Source organism: Lingula anatina, chromosome 10 (genome assembly GCF_051362555.1).
Source record: "Lingula anatina isolate TDL-2025a chromosome 10, LinAna3.0, whole genome shotgun sequence".
NCBI lineage: Eukaryota > Metazoa > Brachiopoda > Lingulata > Lingulida > Lingulidae > Lingula > Lingula anatina.
In genome coordinates this window covers 18,407,294-18,433,054 of record NC_141776.1, presented here as the reverse complement: position 1 = coordinate 18,433,054, position 25,761 = coordinate 18,407,294, and the positions used below count along the sequence as shown (strand labels likewise).

The 25,761-nt window shown below is 34.2% G+C and overlaps 1 protein-coding gene across 2 annotated transcripts in view; it reads left to right on the top strand.

Moving 5' to 3' along the window:
- Positions 1-25,761, top strand: part of LOC106160267 (uncharacterized) — a 116,663-nt gene that overhangs the window by 73,286 nt on the left and 17,616 nt on the right. Inside the window, exons 14-31 of one of the 2 annotated variants that reach the window (XM_086998252.1) lie at positions 2,770-2,844; positions 3,215-3,353; positions 3,901-4,088; positions 4,574-4,642; positions 4,939-5,077; positions 7,946-8,121; positions 8,765-8,839; positions 9,138-9,276; positions 9,850-10,025; positions 10,437-10,511; positions 11,033-11,177; positions 19,562-19,752; positions 20,237-20,311; positions 20,616-20,748; positions 22,851-23,038; positions 23,497-23,571; positions 23,897-24,035; positions 24,538-24,725. In XM_086998252.1, the coding sequence (XP_086854378.1) occupies positions 2,770-2,844; positions 3,215-3,353; positions 3,901-4,088; positions 4,574-4,642; positions 4,939-5,077; positions 7,946-8,121; positions 8,765-8,839; positions 9,138-9,276; positions 9,850-10,025; positions 10,437-10,511; positions 11,033-11,177; positions 19,562-19,752; positions 20,237-20,311; positions 20,616-20,748; positions 22,851-23,038; positions 23,497-23,571; positions 23,897-24,035; positions 24,538-24,725 (2,385 nt within the window). The remainder of the gene's footprint in view (positions 1-2,769; positions 2,845-3,214; positions 3,354-3,900; positions 4,089-4,573; positions 4,643-4,938; positions 5,078-7,945; positions 8,122-8,764; positions 8,840-9,137; positions 9,277-9,849; positions 10,026-10,436; positions 10,512-11,032; positions 11,178-19,561; positions 19,753-20,236; positions 20,312-20,615; positions 20,749-22,850; positions 23,039-23,496; positions 23,572-23,896; positions 24,036-24,537; positions 24,726-25,761) is intronic. The other variant, XM_086998253.1, reaches the window with a different exon arrangement.

Sequence of the window (25,761 nt, the reverse complement as noted above, 5' to 3'; positions counted from 1 at the left end):
CTATTATGGAGACTCAAAAGTAATTTTACGGTGCTAATTTGGTGACAGAAGATAATAAAAAGGTACCGTAATATAAGGTTGTAAAATAAATTCCAAGATGAGTTTCGTTGAGTCTGTTACAAAAATGTGGAACCCGAACCATATGCTCAAATATATCATCTAGATTTATCTTAAGTGACCATCCACTAAAAGATACTGAATAATTTAAAGGTAAGCAATAAATATATATACAAAGCAGTATTATATTATTAATCTTTTACTGGTCAATGTGAACCAAAAAGCCACATGTACATTTATGTCCCAGTCACTGGGGCTTGCATTTGCATGTTAAATATAGTCCAGAAGATTTGAAGGGTGAAAAATGTGTTGTCTTATAATACTATGGAACTTGGTTAGTTGTATTGATGCGAAAATGCCCGTGAAAGACAAGCTAATAAACTTTGCTTTGAAATAGCTCCAGATCTTGTCTGCAAAATCATCCAGCAGCACAGCAAAAAAAAAAAAAAAAAAAAAAAAAAAAAAATGCATGATCAGCTCTGGTAGGCCAATAAGACAACAGCCAGTAAGAATTGAGGTTTTGTTAGTGTCCTATGAGAAACAGCTAAACAATATATTAAAATCCAGTTTCCAGAGAAACATCAATGCATGAGAACATGTTGCATCAGAGGAAAGTGGTATCTTTACACAAAAGAAGGAATCTGCAAAACCAACTTGAAAGCAGCAGCTGCGCATGCGCAGGTAGGCAAGAGGGATAAAGCAAAAAAGTCGAGGAAGCAGCCTCTTTTCCTAGTTGACAGTGCCAGTGATCATTCCTAGCATAATTTGGCCAGACAAGTCATCTCACTACATGTACCAATAGAAATCCATAAGGCAACTACATAGTTCTCATTGTTTCCAATGGACGAACAAGCACAAAACATCTACAGTATATGACAACTACAGGAAAATTCATCTTGGAATCATCTTAAAACACCTTATGCCTTTTTATTATCCTCTGTCACCAGAATAACACCGGAAATTAATTATGTACTTCCAGAATAATAACAATTGATGTATTACGATCATATATGAAAGTCCAACAGCTCAAAAAGGTAAATTATGCCATCATTTTAAAATAGTGACAGGCTCTTGGAAATGAACAACAGAATAGCTAACAGTAGTCACCATAAAGTCGAATCAGCCATGCTGGTCTCTTGCACTTAATCTATGTCTGGCAAAACCATTTTATAATTGTTATATAACATATTTTTGCACAAATTTGACTTCAAGACGTATACAAGCGAAGGTGAAGACGTAAGCCTGTATTGGTGTTGGAGCCTTATAATATTTTCTTTTTGTATTATATCTCAGAAGAGATAAGACACGACTTCTACAACCCAAATGATAAGAAACGATGTATAACATGCTAGTGTAAGAGCAATAGCTTCAAATTGATGAGTTAAGCCTTACCCGTATTTCAAAATTGTGACTGGCGGCCATCTTGGATTTGAGGATCAAAATGGCTACCAATTGTCTCCAAAGCACCAAGTATGTGTTCTTTACCTTTAATTGAGACATTTTGGTCTCTGACGCTTGTTTCAAGCTCTTTAGGATTTAATAAAACATTTTGTACTAATTAGACTACATGGCACATGTAAGTCTATTTGACAACTTAACCCTACATGCATATTGATTTTGGAGGCTAAAATAGATTGTACTCACATTTCATGAAACAGATAATGTATTCTGCACCAGAAAATAATATAAAACGACGTATTTCTCATTTACAAAGATGTAATACATATAGTTTCAAAATAGCGAATTATGCCCAATTTCAAAATGGTTTTTGGCGGCCATCTTGGATTTGAGGGATAAAACGGCCACAATGGCCTCCATAATGGTAAAAATGTGTTTTTTTGCTCATAATATAGTCCAATAGCGATGGTATATAACAAAAAATTGCATTGAGATATATTTGAATACGGGTTATCAATATCCATGGTTTTGCAGCGTTCACACATATCTTGGTAAGCACTTAAAACACCCTCTTTGTTCCTTCAAATCACCTACTATCACCATAACAACATCAAAAATGACTTTTGCACCCCCAAAATAGTAGGAATCGATAAATATATCAAGTATAGTTAGACCAAACGCTTCAAAATTCAACATAAAATAGCAAAATTATGTCCACTTTCAAAATGGCGGGTGGCGGCCATCTTGGATTTGAGGCACAAAATTAATGTATCGATAGAGGGCGTCTCTTTGGATAAAAAATTTTCTTTTGGCCCAAGGAACATTTATGCCAAGTTAGACATTTGTACTACAAAATGGAGCATTTGGCCATTTTTTGGTCCTTAACAAGCCTACTACATGTACTTGTTACCCTGAGTTTGATAGTTTGATATCACTCATGTATTGACTTGTTTTTTTTTTTCAAAATTTGTTATACCACCAGATGCAAGCACAACAAGCAAAGTTGCTGTTTGAAGAGGTGGGATGCTCCACCATTAAATATTATGAAGGAGATAAAAAAATTTTTTAAAAGTACTGTGGGTATATCTGCCTAGTAATTAATAACTGAAATATTCTGAATACTTTGTGATTTAAAAGTCAAACTTAGCTTGTTTTGTGGTGTCTTTTGAATCTTGAATTGGAACTGGCATAATAATTAGACACAGTTGACTTCTGTAATTATCTTCCGAGAGCAAATGAGATCTTGGCTACATCTGTGAATCAAAGTGTGTATATAAGATGAATATAATAAGTAAATAACTTGTGTATTTCTAGGTGAAGATATAGAATATGATGTATCCATAGTTTATCATACAAGAGACAAAATGGAGGTAGAACAACTATCTCAAGGTTTGTGGAAATGAGTAAAACTCATTTTAATACTTTGAACTAAGAAATGTTTTATGGCCATTCAACACGTAACATGTTAAGTTATAGTATAAAATTATTTCCCAATTACGATGATGTTGGAGGCAGGTCATATTGTTGAATGTAAGTTAATTATATTACTTATCTTTACCAGTAAATAAGAATTAAGCACCCTCAATGGATAAATTATATATATATATATATATATATATATATATATATATATATATATATATATATATATATATATAACATTGTCAGTTAATTTAAATTAGAGATATTAAGTAAGTTCTACTGCAATGCATGTGTATCTGGAGTAGAAATTATAACATATATTTTATATTTTTCCCAGATTTAGCAGGACAAGGGGTGACTTGTATGTTGATTGAAAGTGACCCTCTACATGGTATGAGATTAAAGGATATGTTTGATTATGCCTTGAAACAATCCAGGAGTGTACTGCTGTATATAACTACACATCTGCTGCAGGAGTAAGTATAAGCTAGGTGTTGTCTCTCTTTGAAATTTGTTATTTCTGTCTGGATGTGGTAGAATCTATTACACACCTTATATTTGAATGTTAAGTGTAGTGCAAATTGTCATATGCTATATGCACTGATAAAGAACTGGCTTCCTTTATTTTTGATTTAAGTAATGCATAACTTGACATTTCATTAACAACAGTGTTATAGGCATTAGAAATGACAGTTAGAACACACAAATTAATCCATTAATAGAAGTTAATTGTGAAATAATTGTTTACTGTTGAACCCAAAGGGGAACAAGCCCAATTTTTGCAGAATAAGAATGCTTTTTGAAAGAAACTTATGCTATTTTTAGAAAAAAACTTTTTAAAATATATTTTTGTAGTATGTGGTAGGTTGTAAGAGTGTATTCTTGTCATCATTTATGAATTCTAATTGAAACTTTTTTCTATGTCAATTCTTCGTTTTGTCAATGAATTCTGAAAATGCTTTCTTTCTCTCCTACGTCATTTAATATGGCAAAATTCACATAAATTATGTGCCTTTACTTTAGTCCTTTTTGGAGGTATGAAGCAGAAAGGATAATGTATGTAGTAATGTCACAGCAAAAACAAGTCATCCCTGTATATAGAGACATCACCAGTGAAGAACAGAGAATAGAACCTTTGCCCTTGAGACATTTGATACCCATAGATAGCAGAAAGGAAGGATTTTTGAAACATTTGTCAATGAGGATCAAAGGTAATCTCTCTGAGTATTAAAAATACTGTTTATTACAGTGACTGTCGCTGTCTGCTTACCATACTTTTACTAAATTGTTACCCTGAGTTTCATAGTTTGATATCACTGATATATTGACCAGTTTTTTTCCAAAATTGATTGTGCCACCAGATGCAAACACTACAGGTAAAGTTGCTGTTGAAAGGGTGGGATGCTCCACCAGAAAATATTTTATTGAGGAGATAAATAAAACATTTAAAACTTTGGGAATGTCTGTCTTCCGTTGTAATTAATCACTAAAATATTTTGAATATTTTGTGATTAAAAAGTCAAACTCTGCTTGATTTTATGTAGTGATATCATTTGTGTGAATGAATTGGAACTGGCATAGTTTAGACCTGGTGGACTGTGATTATCTGCTGAGAGCAAATGGGATCTTGGCTACATCTGTCAATCAAAGTGTGTGAAAGATGAGTATAATAAGTAAATAACTTGTGTATTTCCAGGGGAAAAATATGATGTGTCCATTTTTTATGACAAAAGAGACGAAATGGAGGTAGAACAACTATCTCAAGGTTTGTGGAGATGAATATAACACAGTTTAATACTTTGAACTAAGAAATGTTTTATGGCCATTCAACATGTGACAATGAAGAAATAGATAAGAAATTATTTTCCAATCAATAGATGTTGGAGGCATGTCATATTGTTGAATGTAAGTTAATTATATTACTTACTACTAAATAAGAGGCATATTCTACGGGTAAATAATCTGTATTACATTTAATATAAATTTAATACATTAAGTAAGTTTTAAAGAAATGCATGTGTATCTGGAGTAGAAAATATAACATATTTTACATTTTCCCAGATTTAGCAGGACAAGGGGTGAATTGTATGTTGCTTGAAATTGACCCTCTACATAGAATGAGAGTAGAGGATATGTTTGATTATGCCTTGAAACAATACAGGAGTGTACTGCTGTATATAACTACACATCTGCTGCAAGCGTAAGTATAAGCTAGGTGTTGTCTCTCTTTGAAATTTGTTATTGTACCACCAGCGTTAGCGCTGGCAGTACACATGGTTTCGGTCTCGTCCGGATCGTTCCGCCGGCTCTGCCAGACGGCTACCGTTACCGCTTCTCCTCCTAGACGGTAAGGGCCCCCGTACCCGTCTCTTGGATTTAGGTCACCTATAATCTCAGCTCGTTCCACGTAAAATTTGGGCTTTGCCGGTATTGGGGTCTGGGTGTGGCACTCATTGCAATGCACCCTTGTCCAAAAATGGCAAAATTAAATGCTAATTATCTACCCTACGGAAGGGGTTATGGGAAAAATTTCTACAGACGGCTTTCCAAAAGTCATATGTGTAGATTTCAAATATGCCCTTGGATTTGACCTTTGACCTTTACTTCAAGGTCAAACGGGCCAAATTTTTCAAAAAAAATAATATTTTTTATGAAAAAAAATTTTTTTGCCCTGTTATTCAGACACCACACAGACTTAACCAATAATATTATTGGAAAGTATTACCCTTCAGGTCATCTTTCATCTCTGTGAATTTGGGGTCAATCGGTGCATTTTCACTGGAGTAACGGCCATAAGATGCCAAAACTGAAAACTGTCTCTAATTCGGGAACCGTTAATGCTAGAGACCCATTCTTTTTTGCATTTTGTAGAGCATGTAAAGCCCAACACTGGGGGTGGTCTCCCTTTTTTTGTATTCCAAACAGTTTTCGAGTTACGCTATCAAAAGGTACATATTGGTGGTGAAAGCAAAATGTGCAGTACGGTATAGTCAGGTGGCTCAGTCCAAATTTTTTCCAGAATTGTGCAATAGATGATAAAAGCATGAAACTTTCCCCGATGAATAACCATTGGGTGTTCATCTATTTTGGATCAGGGGGTTGACAAACACCCAATGGTCATTCATCGTGGAAAATTTCATGCTGTTATCATCTTTTGCACAATTCTGGATAAAATTTGGACTGAGCCGCCTGACTACTTTTCACCATGAACTAAACTTTGCATATTTTGCTTCCCTTTCATATCCAAAACTGGCAGAGATAGGTCCATAGTTACTATTGGACTTGAATAGGAAGTCATATACTGGCAATCTAAATGTGACCTTGAAATTGACCTTTGACCTACTTTTCACCATGAACTAACCTTTGCAAATTTTGTTTCCCTTTTATCTCCAAAACTGGCAGAGATAGGTCCATAGTTACTATTGAATTTGAATAGGAAGTCATATACTGGCAATCTAAATGTGACCTTGAAATTGACCTTTGACCTACTTTTCACCACGAACTGAACTTTGCAAATTTTGCTTCCCTTTTATCTCCCAAACTGGCAGAGATAGGTCCATAGTTACTATTGAACTTGAATAGGAAGTCATACACTGGCAATCGAAATGTGACCTTGAAATTGACCTTTGACCTTCTTTTCACCATGAACTGAATTTTGCAAATTTTGCTTCCCTTTCATATCCAAAACTGGCAGAGATAGGTCCATAGTTACTATTGAAGTTGAATAGGAAGTCATATACTGGCAATCTAAATGTGACCTTGAAATTGACCTTTGACCTTCTTTTCACCATGAACTGAATTTTGCAAATTTTGCTTCCCTTTCATATCCAAAACTGGCAGAGATAGGTCCATAGTTACTATTGAAGTTGAATAGGAAGTCATATACTGGCAATCTAAATATGACCTTGAAATTGACCTTTGACCTACTTTTCACCATGAACTGAACTTTGCAAATTTTGCTTCCCTTTTATCTCCAAAACTGGCAGAGATAGGTCCATAGTTACTATTGAAGTTGAATAGGAAGCCATACACTGGCAATCTTAATGTGACCTTAAAATTGACCTTTGACCTACTTTTTACCATGAACTGAACTTTGAAAATTTTGCTTCCCTTTCATATCCAAAACTGGCAGAGATAGGTCCATAGTTACTATTGAACTAGAATAGGAAGTCATACACTAGCAATCTAAATGTGACCTTGAAATTGACCGTTGACCTACTTTTCACCATGAACTGAACTTTGCAAAGTTTGCTTCCCTTTTATCTCCCAAACTGGCAGAGATAGGTCCAAAGTTACTTTTGAAGTTGAATAGGAAGTCATATACTGGCAATCTTACTGTGAAATTGACCTTTGACCTACCTTTTGATGAACTTTTGATATTTTTTTTTGCATATTTTGAAAATTCTTGTTGATTTCATTTTTACAGCTTGTCAAGCAAAAGACTGGTGGCTGTGTCCCTTATTTTGTGTATGTGGGGGTCTATACGAATGCGCTTGCTCCAGCTGGTGGTACAATATTGGGAGGCGGTATCGCCTCTCTGATCCTCTAGTTTCTGTCGGGATGTGGTAGAATCTATTACACACCTTATATTTGAATGTAAAGTGTAGTGCAAATTGCCATATGCTATATGTACTGGTAGAGAGCTGGCTACTTTATTTTTGATTAAGTAATGCATAATTTGACATTTCATTAACAACAGTGTTATAGGCATTAGAAATGACAGTTAAGAACACACAAATTAATCCATTAATAGAAGTTAATTGTGAAATTTTTGTTTAATGATGAACCCAAAGGGAACAAGCCCAATTTTTGCAGAATAAGAATGCTTTTTGAAAGAAACTTATGCTATCTTTAAAAAAAACTTTTTAAAATATATTTTTTGTAGTATGTGGTAGGTTGTAAGAGTGTATTCTTGGCATCATTTATGAATTTTAATTGAAACTGTTTTTTTTTTCTATGTCAATTCTTCGTTTTGTCAATGAATTCTGAAAATGTCTTTCTCTCCTACATCATTTAATATGACAAAATTCACATAAATTATGGTCCTTTATTTTTGTCCTTTTTGGAGGTATGAAGTGAGAATGTTAATGCATGAAGCAATGTCACAGCAAAAGCAAGTCATCCCTGTGTATGGAGACATCACCAGTGAAGAACAGAGAAAATTACCTTTGCCCTTGAGACATTTGACTCCAATAGAAAGCAAGAAGGAAGGATTTTTGAAACATTTGTCAATGAGGATCAAAGGTAATATCCCTGGGTATTAAAATTTCATCTATTTAAGTAACTGTCTTTGTAAGTTTACCATACTTGTACTTGTCACTCTGAATTTGATATCACTGATATATTGACTAGTTTTTCCACATTGATTGTACCACCAAATGCAAACACAACAGGCAAAGTTGCTGTTTGAAAGGGTGGGATGCTCCACCAGAAAATATTCTATTGAGGAGATAAATAAAACATTATAAAACTATGGGAATGTCTGCCTTGTAATTAATCACTAAAATATTCTGAATATTTTGTTATTTAAAAGTAAAACTATGTTTGTTTTTATGAAGTGATATCATTTGTGTGAATAAATTGGAATTGACATATAATTAATTTAGACATAGGACGATTTAATAACTGTGCCCTTGCAGGGACAATGATGGGGAGGCGTGTGAGAGGCAAAGAGCCTATTACAGGATTAAGCAGTCTTCCTTTCATGTACTGTAGGTCTGCCATATTTAGGTTGTGGCCTAGCTAGCACTTGAGTCTTAGTATATTGAATCATCCCATAGCAGACTTTTGTGATTATCTGCTGAGAGAAAATGGGATCTTGACTATATCTGTCAATCAAAGTGTGTGCAAGATGAGTATAATAAGTAAATAACTTGTGTATTTCCAGGGGAAGATATAGAATATGATGTTTCCATTTTTTATGATGGAAGAGATGAAATAGAGGTAGAACAACTATTTCAAGGTTTGTGGAGAATAGTATAACTCATTTTAATACTTTGAACTAAGAAATGTTTTATGGCCATTCAACATGTAACATGTAAAGTTATAGTATAAAAATTATTTTCCAATCACATACATGTTGGGGGCAGGTCATTTTGTTGAATGTAAGTTACTTATGTGTACCAGTAAATAAGAAGCACCCTCTATAGATAAATGATATATATATATGACATTGTCAGTTAATTTAAATTGAGTAAGTTCCGGTGAAATGCATGTATATCTTGAGTTGAATATATAACATATTTTACATTTTTTGCCAGATTTAGCAGGACAAGGGGTGACTTGTATGTTGATTGAAAGTAACCCTCTACATAGAAATAGAGTAGAGGATATGTTTGGTTATGCCTTGAAACAATCCAGGAGTGTACTGCTGTATATAACTACACATTATCTGCAAAAGTAAGTATAAGCTAGGTGTTGTCTCTCTTTGAAATTTGTTATTTCTGTCTGGATGTGGTAGAATCTATTACACACCTTATATTTGAATGTAAAGTGTAGTGCAAATTGCCATATGCTATATGTACTGGTAGAGAGCTGGCTACTTTATTTTTGATTTAAGTAATGCATAATTTGACATTTCATTAACAACAGTGTTATAGGCATCAGAAATGACAGTTAAGAACAGACAAATTAATTTATTAATAGCAGTTGTGAAATAATTGTTTACTCAAGATTCAAAAGGGGATCAAGCCAAATTTATGCAGAATAACAATGCTTTTTGAAAGAAAGTTATGCTATCTCCAGAAAAAAAATTGTTTATGTTTTATTTGTTGTATGTGGCATGTTTTAAGACTAGTGTATTCTTGGTATCTTCTGAATACTTTGATTATTACTGTTTTTTTAGTGTGTGTGTGTTTGTTCTTTGCTTTTGTCATTGAATTTTGAAAAAAAGTCCATCTCTCTCACACACACACCTTTTAATATGGCAAAATTCACATAAATTATGGTCCTTTATTTTTGTCCTTTTTGGAGGTATGAAGCAGAAAGGATAATGCATGAAGCAATGTCACAGCAAAAGCAAGTCATCCCTGTGTATGGAGACATCACCAGTGAAGAACAGAGAAAATTACCTTTGCCCTTGAGATATTTGATGCCCATAGATAGCAGAAAGGAAGGATTTTTGAAACATTTGTCAATGAGGATCAACGGTAATATCCCTGAGTATTAAAATGTTGTCTATAACAGTAACATCTCTGTCAGCTTACCATACATGTACTTGTCACCCTGAGTTTGATGGTTTGATATCACTTCTATATTGGCTAGTTTTTCCACATAGGTTGTACCACCAGATGCAAACACAAAAGGCAAATTTGCTGTTTGAAGGGGGGAATGCTCCACCAGATCTACATGTATTATCTACTATTGAGGAGATAAAAATATGTTAAAACTATGGGTATATCTGCCTAGTAATGAATATCTAATATGAATTGGAATTGACATAATTTAGACATGGTGGACCTTGTGATAATCTGCTGAGAGCAAATGGGATCTTGGCTACATCTGTCAATCAAGGTGTGTGCAAGATGAGTATGATAAGTAACTAACTTGTGTATTTCCAGGGGAAGATATAGAATATGATGTGTCCATAGTTTATGATAGCAGAGACACAAAAGAGGTAGAACAACTATCTCAAGGTTTGTGGAGATGAGTATAACTCAGTTTAATACTTTGAACTAAGAAATAGTTTATGGACATTCAACATGTCACAAAGTTATTGTAAAGAAATAATTTCCCAATCCTATGGATGTTGGAGGCAGGTAATATTGTTGAATGTAAATTATTTAATATATCACTTACTACTTAATAAGAAGCACATTTGAGAGGTAAATGATATAATTCAATATGATTCAATAATTTAAATTGAATACATTAGGTATGTTCCAATGAAATGCATGTATATCTGGAGTTGAATATACAGTGGCAGATTTAGAGGGGGAGTTGGGGGGTCCCCTTGGATTTCTGGTCCCCTCTTCAAATTGGAATTTTGACTAGCTCAATCATAGTTCTAAACCATACCAAATTGCACCATTCATCCTTTAACGCCATGTTGACGGTTGGGGGGGGGGGGGGGGGGGGTGGCTTTGCATCTGCCCACCCCCTTCAAATAATCCTGGATTCACAACTGATATATAACATATATTTTACATTTTATCAGATTTAGCAGGACAAGGAGTGACTTGTAAGTTGATTGAAGATTGCTCTCTGCTTAGTATAGGAATATCATTGAGGTTTACATTTAGTAACCCCTTGAAGTCACCCAGGAAAATACTGCTGTATATAACTACACATTACATGCATGAGTAAGTATAAGTTGTTTCTCTTTGAATTATGTTATTACTGTCTGGGTGCTGTAGAATCTATTACACACATTAGGCTGCATTCACATTGAGTTGAGCCATGTGAATGTGGCCTTACATTTAAATGTAAAGTGTAGTGCAGATTGCCATATGCTTTATGCACTTTTAGAGAGTTAGCTACTTTATTTTTGATTAAGTAATGCATAACTAGACATCTCATTACTTAAGGTTATTGGGTATTTGAACTGAAAGTTCAGAACAGACCAATTAATTTATTAAAGTCATAATAACTCTTCGTTTTGGCCAAAATTTGGATTTTCCTGGAGTAAATGGCAATTTTCCCGTACTTACCAATGGTCAACGACCCCATTCCTGCATTCGAAGTTAGTCAAGGTTTTTTTTCCTAAACGTTTGGTTTTTTCTCTTAAAGTCATAATAACTCTTCGTTTTGGCCAAAAATACGATTTTCCTGAAAAAAACGGCAATTTTCCCGACCCCATTCCTGCATTCAAAGTTAATCCAGGGTTTTTTCCTAAATGTACTTTTTTTGTTAAAATCTCTTAAGAGATTTTAACTGACGGAGCCCTCTCTGACATTGCATAGTCATGCGATATCGAGCGAAAGTTTCTGGTGACCTACTTAAAACCACGGGAAAAGCAGACAACAACAACACTATATAACACTAATATAAGATTCATAAGATATATTTATCTTATTGCTCAAAATGCAATTATATCTACAATGTGTGCAATTCTGGGCTTTTCGTTATCCAATGCACTGTACAAAAACTCGCAACTTACATCTGAGGATTGCATCAATGCATTTCCCGCCATGTTATTTTGGTTTCGAATGAATGCGAGAATCCGCGTGACACCTCAACCTCATTGGCAAAGGATGCCTTGACGACCATGAAAAAAGGCATTGAAAGCCCTAGTGACAAGCACAGATTTTAGTTTTACTACAATAACACTTGTTTTAGTGGGAAAATGCAATAGAATATATTTCCATGCGTGGTTTTCAATGTATTTCTTGCGGAATTTTGAGTCTCAAAGGAAGAGTTATTATTGCTTTAAGAGATTTTAACTGACGGAGCCCTCTCTGACATTGCATACGGTAAAGTCTTGAAAATTTCGTCGGCAGATGATTTTCCGCTGACGTAATTTTTTCACTTTGAAAACTTCGTCGACCTTGAAAATGAGGTACTCGATAATTTTTGAAAAGATCGTCTCCTAATATGGCCGCGTTGTCCAGCTCAAACATGAAGGTAATGCATCAGTTGATTCAAGACAATAATACGATCAGGATATCATTGCCAATAACACTCTCAATGGGAAATAGGAACAATAGTGCGCCCCTGCGAGAGGTTACTCACAATATAGATGGTTTAGATGTGAATTCCCGTTCTCAACTGCGGGTACGTCGGCCTTTTGTCTTTAGTTTCATTATTATTACCTGGCTTAAGGTGCGTTTCCAAGCCAGTAAATAGAAGTCAAAGGCTCTTTGTCAGTTGTAACACCATAATTGTTATCGATGGCTGTCCTAAATGAGGAAGACACAATGAAAAAACCAAGATATTATCTCGAAGGGAAATGTATCTGTCACTTCTATTCATGTCCAGTGTGCAATTTAAGACCATTTAATGATCACCTAGCTCATAAACATGGACATCATTCGCGATCCAAATGGGACGAGAAGGCAATTTTCATATCTTCAGCGGAGAATCGTTTGTGTAACATCGTCAGCAGATCGTTTGCAATCCAAGCAAGACAAGGAGGTAATTTTTATCATATTTGTAGCAGACTCCGTTGGCATAAGAACATCAGTGGGAGATTGTTTGCAATTCGAGCGAGATGAAAAGGCAATTTTCATATCTTCGGAAAGAGATCGTTCGCTATGTAAGCAAGAATAAAAATGCAATTTTCATATTAGTTCAAGGGACTCAGGAACTTTGTTCATGGAAGATCGTTAGCGGGAGATCATTATTTTAAACCCCTCCCCCTTTGAATTTTTAAAATAATATATATTTTCATTTTATCTTTAACCCCTACCTCCCCTGCTCACGGCATATCTTCAGCGGAGAATCGTTCGCGTAATATTGGCAGGACTTTGTTCGTGTAAGATCATCAGAGGGAGATCGTTCACGATTGAGCGAGACGGGAAGGCAATTTTCATGTCTTCATCGGGAGATAGTTTGCGATGTAAGCAAGAATAAAATGCAATTTTCAGATTAGTTCAAGAGACTTAGGAACTTTGTTCGTGGAAGATCGTCAGTGGGAGATCAGTATTTTACCCACCCCCACCCCCTCTGGATTTTAAAAAAAAATTTTTTTTCATTTTATCTTTAAGCCCCCCCGCTTCCCCGCTCACGGCGCTTGGAAAATTTGGATTAATATTTTAGGAACTTACAGATGGTAATTTTAGAAGGCCTGACACCGAATCCTGGGAAAAGCCCTGCATGCAACAAACGTTGGCAAGGGCGTAATTTGTTACATAGGCCGCGCCCAGTTTATAATGCAAGGTTGCAATTAGGCTTATCTTGATCCCTCCCCTCTATCAAGAGGTATGTTTGTTACCGAAAAGACAATTCTCAACATACTTTTCGAGTAAATTAATATGATTTTATTGAGATGCACTAATAAATAGATTATTATTTACCACCAGGAAATGACTTAGGAAGTAGTGATAAATATCGCACAATAAATGAGGGACAAGGATAAAAGCCGGTAAGGATAAAAGCTCGAAAGTCGAAGTTTTGACAATTTCGTCATACCAACTAGTCGGGGAGACGTAATTTTTGAAAAATTAGTCGGATTTACGAAAATGAAAATTTTAATGAATTTTTAAGCGACGAAATTTTCAAGACTTTACCGTAGTCACACGATATCAAATGCAATTAAATCTACAATGTGTGCAATTCTGGCGCCATATGATATTTTGGTCTCGAATGAACGCAAGAATCCGCGTGACACCCCAATGTCATTTGCGAAGGTTGCCTTGACGACCGTGAAGAAAGGCATCGAAAGCCCTATTGACAAGCACAGATTTTAGTTTTACTACAATGACAGCCGTTTTAGTAGTAAAATGCAATAGAATATATTTCCATGCGTTGTTTACAATGTATTTCTTGCAGAATTTTGAATCTCAAAGGAAGAGTTATTATTGCTTTAATTCTATTTCGTTTCCATACAAATGAGGTCATACGAGATTCCCGTTTTATGCGAGAGCACATGCGCACTTGCGCATATCTTCACTTCCGGTTTCTTGTCGAGCAAGCACAGCACGTGAGGCCAGAGAGCGGCACAAAACTCAATGAATACTATGGCTGATAAGGTCGGAAATAGACCAAAAGTTACAAAATGCCGCAGGGCCACAAAAATCTTCCGACGGGAAGTCAAAAGAAGTGGTGACGCATCACAATTTCTAACACGGAATCAAACATTGACGCAGAATAACGTTAATGAGAGAAATGAAAATGGCGCGTCAACGAGTACCGATAATGCCACGACTGTGGTGGGAAAATCAGTGCAGCATTAGAATAAATAACTGGCTCACTGAAGAATATGAAACGTAATATTAAGAAGCAAATGGAGGATTTTACAAAACAAAATCAGGTATGAATATCCTTCTCATGTTTATTAAGAAGAGTAAATGTCTGACGACACGTCTGTGTTTACTAGTAGTGAAGAGTAAATCTCTGACGACACGTTAGTGTTTACAAGTAGTGAAGACCAAATCTCTGACGACACGTCTGTGTTTACTAGTAGTAGAAAATATCTGACGACACGTCTGTGTTTACTAGTAGTGAAGAGCAAATCTCTGATGACACATCAGTATTTACTAGTAGTGAAGTGCAGAATTCAGATTACTGGTTGATATGGCAGACGCTGCCCATGAAGTTGATACATGTAAGATAAATGATAATAATGAAAATAAATTAGAGGAATAATTTTACCAGGAAAATGATGAAAAATTGACTCCTTCTAACTGTGAAGGTTTGAAACCAATAATAATAAATGAGGGAGAAATGGCCTAGCATCTGTCATGATGCTGAATCATAAGATTGAAGGTTTCACAGAGTGAACATTTAGTTAAAAGGGTGATTTCTCCTTGACACTTGAAATAAACAAACTCATTAGTAAATGAGATTCATATACTAAAGAATCTGGAAGAAGATTTTGAAGAATTATTTTATGATGCTATGAATGCATTTCGAGCATTTAGTTGCACAAACTTTAAACTTTGTTCAAGAAGGGAAGAGGTTTTAAGACCTCACATAGATAAACTATACATATACATTTATGTGAAAATTCCATCCCAGGTACCAATAGGTTTGGTGGGGATGAAATAGTAAAAAGAATCAGTTACATGGAAATAGAATGAATTATCAAGTGTCTAAGACACTGGTCCATCAAATTCTGGGACTCCCAGAGGAAGCAGAGTTATCATGTGAGCTAGGGGAAGATATTTCCTTAGAGCAATGGATGTGCAAAAGAAATGGCACTAATAGAGGTCATATTAGGACTTTTCACAGGCAATAGGATGCAAAAAGTTCAGCATCATTGGATGTAGAAGTGTTGAAGGAAAATTTAAAGTATGTCTTCAACATAACATTGCTACTAGAATATTCCAGTGGGAATTGTTAACTTCTGATGCTTGGGTGTTACAGACTGTTATAAGTCTAAGATTGACGTTTATGGATGATTACATCCAAAACAGACAACACCAATGAAAGAAATAAGATTCAAAGAATCTGAAGAAAATTTTATTGATACAGAAGTTTCAACATGTTTACATAAGTTGTCATTGTTGAAACACATAATAAGAGGACAAATTTGTCAATACAATATATATACTAGGCCTAAAAGATGGCACAAGATGGATAATATTAATGTTTAACCTTTGAATAGGTTTATGAAGTACCATAAGTTTGAAATGGATACTTTGAAGACAATTAAAATTTATATGTCATAAAGAGTTCATGGCATGCATAGATTCAGAAATGCATATCATATGCTAAGAATTTACAGAGCATCAGAAATTTCTCAGATTTGAGTGGAGAAATAAATCATACATTCTGCCCTAAAATGTGGCTATTCAGATGTTCTGGAGCATTTAAAACTTATGAAAGCCATTATGTGCAACATTAAAAAGGAAAGGAATAGTATGATATCATACGTAGATGACATTTATATACTAGATAGTTCAGAAAATGAATGTCTTTGGGCAGTGAAAGAAGCTGTCAAGTTTTTCAAAACTTGTGGGGTTTTGATCCATGAAGAAAAGTTTGTATTATAATAAATCCCAACTCAAGAAATTGTATTTTGGGATTTGAAAATAAATTCTGAAAACATGACTGTGCAACTTGCCAACAAAAAAGAAAGAAGTACATAAAGAAAAGATTGATGTTTTTATAACAAGAGATGACGCATCTATTAGAGACACAGCAAAAATATTAGAAAAATATCAATGTCATGTTTGCACGAGTCTGTTATGGACAGTTGCATTATAGGAACTAGAGAGAGGAAAAATTAAAGCATTAAAAGAAAATAAAGATGATTATGAAGCTGTAATGGATTTTACAGATAAAGGAAGTAGACCTAGAATGGCGGTCTAGAAATATTTTTATATGCAACATGTAAAATTTATCATGGCAATGCACAGATCGAAATTCAATCGAATGCTTCTCCTTTAGCATGGTTAGATGAATGTAGAAATATGAGAATTGGTGGATTCTTTACTGAAGAATTTTATTCTGTCATGATAATTTTAATGCATTTGAATTGCTTGTTATAAAATGGCATTACATGCCTTAATTCAAAATATCGAAGGAAAGATATGATAATACTACTGCAGTTGCATATATTACACGTGAGGTTTTGAAATCCTCATGATCAATTTGTGATGAAATAGTATCACAAATAGAGGAAAAAAAAAAAAATCATTACATTGAAAATGATATATGGCTTACTGCTAATTATTTGCCTGGAATATAAAATGTAAAGGCATATAAGGAATCAAGAAATGTGAATATTACAACTGAATGGTCACTAAATATTATGTATTTAAAAAGTGACAGATATATTAGCTATGCCACATATAAATTTTATAAGATCAAGATCAAATAGCAAATGAGGAATATTTGCTGCTTGGAAACCAGAACCTGGTACTGAATACAACAATGTTTTTGATATCTTAGGAGAATGTATTCCTCCTTTTCAGTCTGATGCTCAGGATAATCAAGAAGTTCTGGGAAAGATCAGGCAGATGCTTAAGTTGTGATACCTTTATGGTTGACGCAAGCATGGCTCAATTAATTTAAAGGAAATATTCACTAGAAGATATTCCTATTCTTTTACTGCCAACAACAACAGTATTAACATCTTTTCTCACCAGAAAGGGGTGACACACCCAATAGGAGACTGTGTGAAATTTTTGGCATGCAAAGTATCACGAAAACTGTCAAGTCAGATAGAATTACAGAGAAAGCTATTGAAGTCATATTTAAAGCATGTAAAATCTTATTTAAAGCATGTGCAAAAAACCACTATTCAGTCTATATTAAAAAATGAAGAATGTTTTCAAATAAAGTGAAGGTCGTTTTGAATATAGACCAACTACAGCAATGTGCTAGACTTTTAAGTACATCTCTATGAAGATGGCTCAAATAACAGTGCTATAGACACTGCTAGATATGCATTATCAACAACTATTGGCATTGTTGCTTCGACGGTTGGGAGACATCCTTAGATTATATGGTTCTTGAAAGGAGTTTTTAACACTGACCCAGTGCACCCAGATATCAGAAAGTTTGACATGTATCAATTGATTAACATAACTTAAGAAAACTGTCACCAGTAAGACAGTTATCATTGAAAGATTTTTTTTTTTTTCAATGAAGTTTATCATCCTCATGTCTCTTACATCTGCACAAAAAGATTTTGTGCATTTATTGAAGTTCAGAGAGTTAGAACTTCACAAAAACTGTTTTATTTAAAATCAAAGAAACTTTGAAACAGTTCAAGACCAGGTGTTGGTACAATAACATTTACATTTTTATGGTACCCCCTAAATAGGGGATTGCATACATTGATATGTGTTAAAGAATATTTGAAAAGAACAAAACCATTAATAAATGGACAAAACCATTAATAAATGGCAAAGTAGGAAAAAAAAAAATTATTAGTTATTGAAAGCCTTAATTCATCCGTTTCAAGAGATACAATATCAAGATGGATTCGGATGTTGATGCACCAAGCATGTGTATAAGAATCATTTAAGGCTCATTCAACCCAAGCTGCAGCAGTGTCAGCAGCATAATTTCCCGTATATGATATTCTTAAAAGCAGCTTGATGATTTTCAAGCAAAGCTTGCTAAGTACTACAATAAACCTGTTTAAGGGAAAGAATTTTCTAAAGCAGGTTGAATAATTGGAAAAGTTATGTAGTATTATATTTTGAGCTAAACTTGCTCTCGTGACCAGCAAGCTTCGAACTGTGAAGATATGCGCAAGTGCGCATGTGCTCTCGCATAAAACGGGAATCTCGTATGACCTCATTTGTATGGAAACGAAATAGAATTCAAAAATTAAATGAGATTTATTGAAATTTAATTGAAATTCTATGAAGTTTCTAATACAAATGAGAGGTCATACGCCAACCCACCTCCCCTATTCCACAGCAAAAAAGGGGGAGGGGGGGGAGTGCCTGGTTTACATAGAAACATGTAAAACCACAATTATGGGTTGATATTTATAATGAACCTAAGATAACTTATGTTATCATGTAAAAAATCATAACCATATTTATGGGTTGATTTTTATAATACACCTTAGATAATTTTTATATTATCTGAGAAACATATAAGGAATTTATATTCCTTTTGTTGTATAGTGGTATTATAATTGCAACAAATTTCTGAGTTGCAATGCTGGTCACTCGAGATAGTGACTATCGTGCGCATGTGCTCTCGCAAAAACGGAAATCTCGTATGACCTCTCATTTGTATTAGAAACTTCATAGAATTTCAATTAAATTTCAATAAATCTCATTTAATTTTTGAATTATACTTGTAAAATCACAATTTACTCATGATTCAAAAGGAGATCAAGCCCAATTTTTGCAGAATAAGCATGAATTTTGATAGAAACTTATACTATTTTTATATAAATTTTTGTCTTTTTTTTTTTTTTTTTTTTTTTTTTTGTAGCATGTAGTAGGTTATAAGTGTATTCTTGGCATCTTCTGTGTACTTAAATTGCAACTGTTTTTTTTTCTGTGTTAATTGTTTTGCTTTTTTCAGTGAATTCTGAAAAATTCCCCCCTCTCTCTCTTTCTCACCCATCTTTTAAAATTGCAAAATTTACATAAATTATGGTTAATTGTTTAAGTAATGGGTTGAGGAGGGAAACAGAAAGGATAATAAAAGAGGCAATGTCACAGCAAATACAAGTCATCCCTGTATATGGAGTAAACAGGAAAGAAAGGAGAGAATTTTTGGTACCTCTGGCCTTGACACATTTGATTCCCATAGAAATCGGAAAGGAAGGATTTTTGAAACATTTGTCAATGAGGATCAAAGGTAATCTCTCTGACTATTAAAAATGCTGTCTATAACAGTAACATCTCTGTCAGTTTACCATACATGTACTTGTCATCCTGAGTTTGATAGTTTGAAATCACTTTTATATTGGCTAGTTTTTCCACATAGATTGTACCACCAGATGCAAACACAACAGGCAAATTTGCTGTTTGAAAGAGTGGGATGCACCACCAGAAAATATACTATTGAGGAGTTTAATAAATTTATTTTTAGCACTATGGGCAAATCTGCTTAGTATTTAATAACTAAAATATTTTGAATATTTTGTGATTTAAAAGTCAAACTAAGCTTGTTTTGTGTAATGATATCTTTAGTGTGAATGAATTGGAACTGGCATAATAAAGATCAAAATTAATGTGATTGTGCACTTTTGTGATAATCTGCTGAGAGCAAATGGGATCTTGGCTACATCTGACAATCAAAATGTGTGCAAGATGAGTATGATAAGTAAATAACTTTCCAGGGGAAGATATAGAATATGATGTGTCCATACTTTATAATAGCAGAGACGAAATGGAGGTAGAACAACTATCTCAAGGTTTGTGGAGATGAGTATAACTCAGTTTAATACTTTGAACTAAGAAATAGTTTATGGACATTCAACATGTCACAAATTAAAGTTATTGTAAACAAATAATTTCCCAATCCTATGGATGTTGGAGGCAGGTAATATTGTTGAATGTAAATTATTTAATATTAATTACTTACTACTTAATAAGAAGCACGTTTTACAGGTAAATGTTTTAGATTTCCGTTAATTTAAATTGAATACATTAAGTATGTTCCAATGAAATGCATGTATATCGAGTTGAATGTATAACATATATTTGACATTTTATCAGATTTAGCAGGACAAGGGGTGACTTGTATGTTGATTGAAGGCGACTCTCTACTTGAAATGAGATTAAAGGAGATGTTTGATTATGCCTTGAAACAATCCAGGAAAATGCTGCTGTATAAAACTACTCATTATGAGTAAGTGTAATGTGTCTTTTTTTTTTTTATTTTGTTATTTCTGTCTGGCTGCTGTAGAATCTAAAATTACACATGCATTTATATTTGAATGTAAAGTGTAGTGCAAATTGCCATTTGCTGTATTTTGGGCATAATAACAAAGGGACTGGTAACGTGAAGCAAGTAGAAAGGATAATTGGCTTAATGCGAGCTCTCGGTGAAACCATGTGCATTTGGATCACGTGACCTTCTGTACAGGTAGCGAGCGTATAGCAGATGTCGATGACTTTTTGTGTCATTTGGACAGGTAGATTGCGATAACTTGAGGCAGTCCTTAGGGTGGATGAGACAATAAACTTACCGAGATTAAGTATAAGTTCAATTTGTTCTATCAATTTGGAAACTATGTGAGAATTTGATATGTTTATTCATGGAGGAATTCAAAATGCCCTATGTGGTAAAGGCAATCTTGTTTGTTGCCGTAAAATAAGCATTCAAAGTTGTATAATTGTAGTGTAGCCTACTTGTTTTTAGATTGTACCACCAGAGGAATAGGAATATATTTCTTGTGTCGAAATTTTCTCTCTATGTGAGAAATTAGCTTGAGATGCAGCAATAATGAAACCTTAAATCGTGTCTTGAATTAAAATGATGCAATTTCTCTCCGATTTCTTAGGCTCGCTGAAATTTCTTTTAGGCTGGTATTTTTTATGTATCTTTTAAATAAAGATGACATCAACGCTGCTGTGTACTTTATATATAGCTTCATGCTACTTGCTAAAATCTGCTCAATTTTGGGGGATGATAATTAATATTTTTTACTCTCAATATCGGCTCTCGTTGCAATATGGCACCACACATGCATTCGTGACACACAAAAAATGCACCCGTGTTGCCTTTTAATATCCCTTTATCAAATTTGACATATATACTGTTGTTAACTGTATGTATGTGTTCTTGTTACCAGCTATATAATGTCTGCTCAAATTTTGGATGCTAATTAATATTTTTTTTTACTCTCAATATCGATTTTCGTTGCAATATGGCACCACACATGCATTTGTGACACACAAAAATGCGCTTGGGGTGCTTTTAATATCCTTTTATCAAAGTTGACATCAACACTGCTGAACTGTATATATATATTCATGTTACCATTGTCTGCTCAGATTTGGGGATGTTAATTGATAATTCTTTCACTCTCAATATCGGCTCTCTTTAGAAAATAACATGACACATAAATCAGCTGATACATTGCTTTAAAACCAATACTATATCAGCTCAACATAGAGCAATACAATCGTGGACACGATAACAAGTTCAGACAAATGCCAGAACCCGTTTTTATGAGGTAACAGGAAAAAGATACCGAAAACTGGAAACAAATTTCCGCCTGTTGATGCAAGCCTATGTGCTTGCAACTGCAAGATGGCAGTGATGCTGTATTATAGCAATCACAAGGGTCCTCGAGAAATTGCGTTATCAATGCCACAGAACAATAGAAATTCACTGATGCACAACCTTGATAATAAGCTGTTCAGGCTCCCATGGAGCTATCAGAACTGCTTATCTGAGACAAAGGGCAAATGTTTACCCGAACACAGATGTCTTTAAAGGAAGATGACACATTTCCTGTCCCTTTTTAATTTTGTCTATCGCTATATATACTGGTAGAGAGCTGGCTACTTTATTTTTGATTTAAGTAATGCATAACTAGATATCTCATTAACACACTTAAGGTTATCGGGCATTAGAAATGACAGTTAAGAACAGACCAATTAATTTATTAATTATAGTTGTGAAATCACTATTTACTCATGATCCAAAAGGGGATCAAGCCCAATTTTTGCAGCATGAATTTTGATAGAAACTTATACTATTTTTATAGAAAAAAAAAACTTTTTTGTTTGTCTTTTTTGTAGCATGTGGTAGGTTGTAAGTGTATTCTTGGCATCTTCTATGTACTTTAATTACAACTGTTTTTTTTTCTGTGTTAATTCTTTGTTTTTGTCAGTGAATTCTGGATAAGTCTCTCTCTCTCCCTCTCTCTCTCTCTCTCTCTCTCCATCTCTCGCATCTGTTAATATGGCAAAATTTGCATAAATTATGGTTCATTATTTAAGTGCTGAGTTGAAACGGGAAACGAAAAGGATAATGGATGAGGCAATGTCAAAGGAAAAACAAGTCATCCCTGTATATGGAGACATCACCAGGAAAGAACTGAGAGAATCTTGTTTGCCCTTGACACATTTGACACCCATAGATAGCAGAGAGGAAGGATTTTTGAAACATTTATCAATGAGGATCAAAGGTAATCTCCCTGAGTATTAAAAATACTGTTTATTACAGTACAAAAAATGTAACTGTCTTTGTCAGCTTACCATACATTTACTTGTCATCCTGAGTTTGATATCACTACTATATTGGCTAGTTTTTCCCCATAGGTTGTACCACCAGATGCAAACACAACAGGCAAATTTGCTGTTTGAAGGGGTGGGATGCCCCATCAGAAAATATTCTATTGAGGAGTTTAAAAATATTTTAACATTATGGGACATATCTGCCTAGTTATTAATAACTTTTATATTTTGGATATTTTGTGATTCAAAAGTCAAACTATATAAGCTTGTTTTGTGTAGTGATATCTTTAGTGTGAATACAGTGTACTATTGTGATTATCAGCTGAGAGCAAATGGGATCTTGGCTACATCTGTCAGTCAAGGTGTGTGCAAGATGAGTATAATAAGTAAATAACTTGTGTATTTCCAGGAGAAGATGTAAAATATGATGTGTGCATTTTTTATGCCAGAGGAGATGAAGAGGAGGTAGAACAACTATCTCAAGGTTTGTATATTGAGTATAACTCTGTTTAATACTTTGAACTAAGAAATGATTTATGGCCATTCAACATGTAATGTACAACAGAGTTATAAAGTATAGAAATTATTTTTCAATATAGCATGGATGTTGGAGGCAGGTAATATTGTTGGATGTAAATTAATTATATTACTTACGTGCACTAGTAAATAAGAAGCACCCTTCTACAGGTAAATGATTTATATCACAAAAAATATTGTCAATTAATTTAAATTGAATATAAGTAAGTTCCAGTGAAATGTATGTATATCTGGAGTTGAATATATAACGTATATTTTACATTTTTTGCCAGATTTAGCAGGACAAGGGGTGACTTGTATGTTGTTTGAAAGTGGTTCTCCACTTGTAATGGGAGTAAAGGATATGTTTGATTATACATTGAAACAATCCATGAGAATACTGCTGTATATTACTGCACATTACCTGCATGAGTAAGTATAAGGTGTCTCTCTTTGAATTTTGTTTTTTCTGTCTGGAAGTGGCAGAATCTATTACACACCTGATATTTGAAGGTAAAGTGTAGTGCAATTGCCATATGTACTGGCAGAGAGCTGGCTACAATATTTTTGATTTAGGAATTTGCTTAACTATACATCTCATAGAACTAACAGTTAAGAATAAACCAATATAGTTGTGAAATTGCTGTTTGCTCATGATCCAAAAAGGGGAACAAGATGAATTTTTGCAGAATAAGAATGTTTTTGAAAGAAACTTGCACTATCTTTAGAAAAAAACTTTTTTGTTTATGTATTTTTGAAGTATTTGGTACATTGGAAGTGTATTCGTGGCATCTTCTGTGTACTTTGATAATAGCTGTATTTTTTCTGTGTTATTTCTTTCCTTTTTGTCATTGAATTCTGACAAAAGTCCCTCTCTCACACATACATCATTTAATATGGCAAAACTCAAATAAATTATTTTTTATTATTTAAGTGCTGAGTTGAAATCGGAAACAAGAAGGATAATGGATGAGGCAATGTCAAAGGAAAAACAAGTCATCCCTGCATATAGAGACATCACCAGGAAAGAACTGAGAGAATTACATTTCCCCTTAAGATATTTGATACCCATAGATAGCAGAAAGGAAGAATTTTTGAAACGTTTGTCATTGAGGATCAAAGGTTACCTCCCTGAGTTTTAAAAATGCCATCTATCACAGTAATTCTCTGTCAGCTTATCATATATGTACTAGTCACCCTGAGTTTGATAGTTTGGTATCACTACTTTATTGCCTAGCTCTTTTCAACATTGGTTGTGCCACCAAATGCAAACACAACAGGCAAAGTTGCTGTTTGAAAGAGTGGGATGCTCCATCAGAAAATATACTAGTCCAAGAATTTGGTGCAGAAAAAAGAGTGAATTGTGCATTTTTTACCTCGAGCATGAAATTTGGCACAGTGGTAGAGAATGAAATTCTAAGCAATTTTGGATATATGGTCATGTCTGGAAATTCCAATATGGCCGCCACAAATACTCTTTTCAATGAAAACCTCTAATATATAGTCCTATAATGGTTTAAAATATCATTTTATAGCTGGAAAATATCATGCTGTGAATGAATGATCAATATCCGCTTCTACAGGTGTATAGAATTCCAAAATGGCCTCCAAAAGTAAAATAAGCAGTCTACTTACTCAAAATATGCAGTAGTTTTGTGAAATCATCAAGCACTTACAATTACAAGCATAAAAATTGGCACAGTTGTGGAGAACATGATTCTAAGTAACACTGGATATGGGGGCATGTCTGAAAATTCCAATATGGCAGTCAATTTCAATATGTCCCCCAAAATACCCTTTGAAAGTTATTTGTATAGTCTTTGATGAAAATATCATCTAATGGTTATAAAATACCATAGTATGTATGTAGCATCAGTATCTGTCATTTTAGGTTTTAAAATTCCAAAATGGCCTCCAAAAGTCAGTGGGCCACAAGTATTGAATTGTAATCACTCGTGAAAAGGCACGTGGGCTTTGCAACTACCTGTATAATAAGCATATTCCTACTTGTGCAGAAGCTATTCTACAGAGTTTGTAAAAAAGCATGAAGCATGATACATTTATTATGTACTGAAAACAGTCCTTCTTTTGCTAAACCAAAATAAGTAGTTTGGCTTTTTGCTCTGGATTCTCATTTAGATCAATTCCAAGTTAGCGA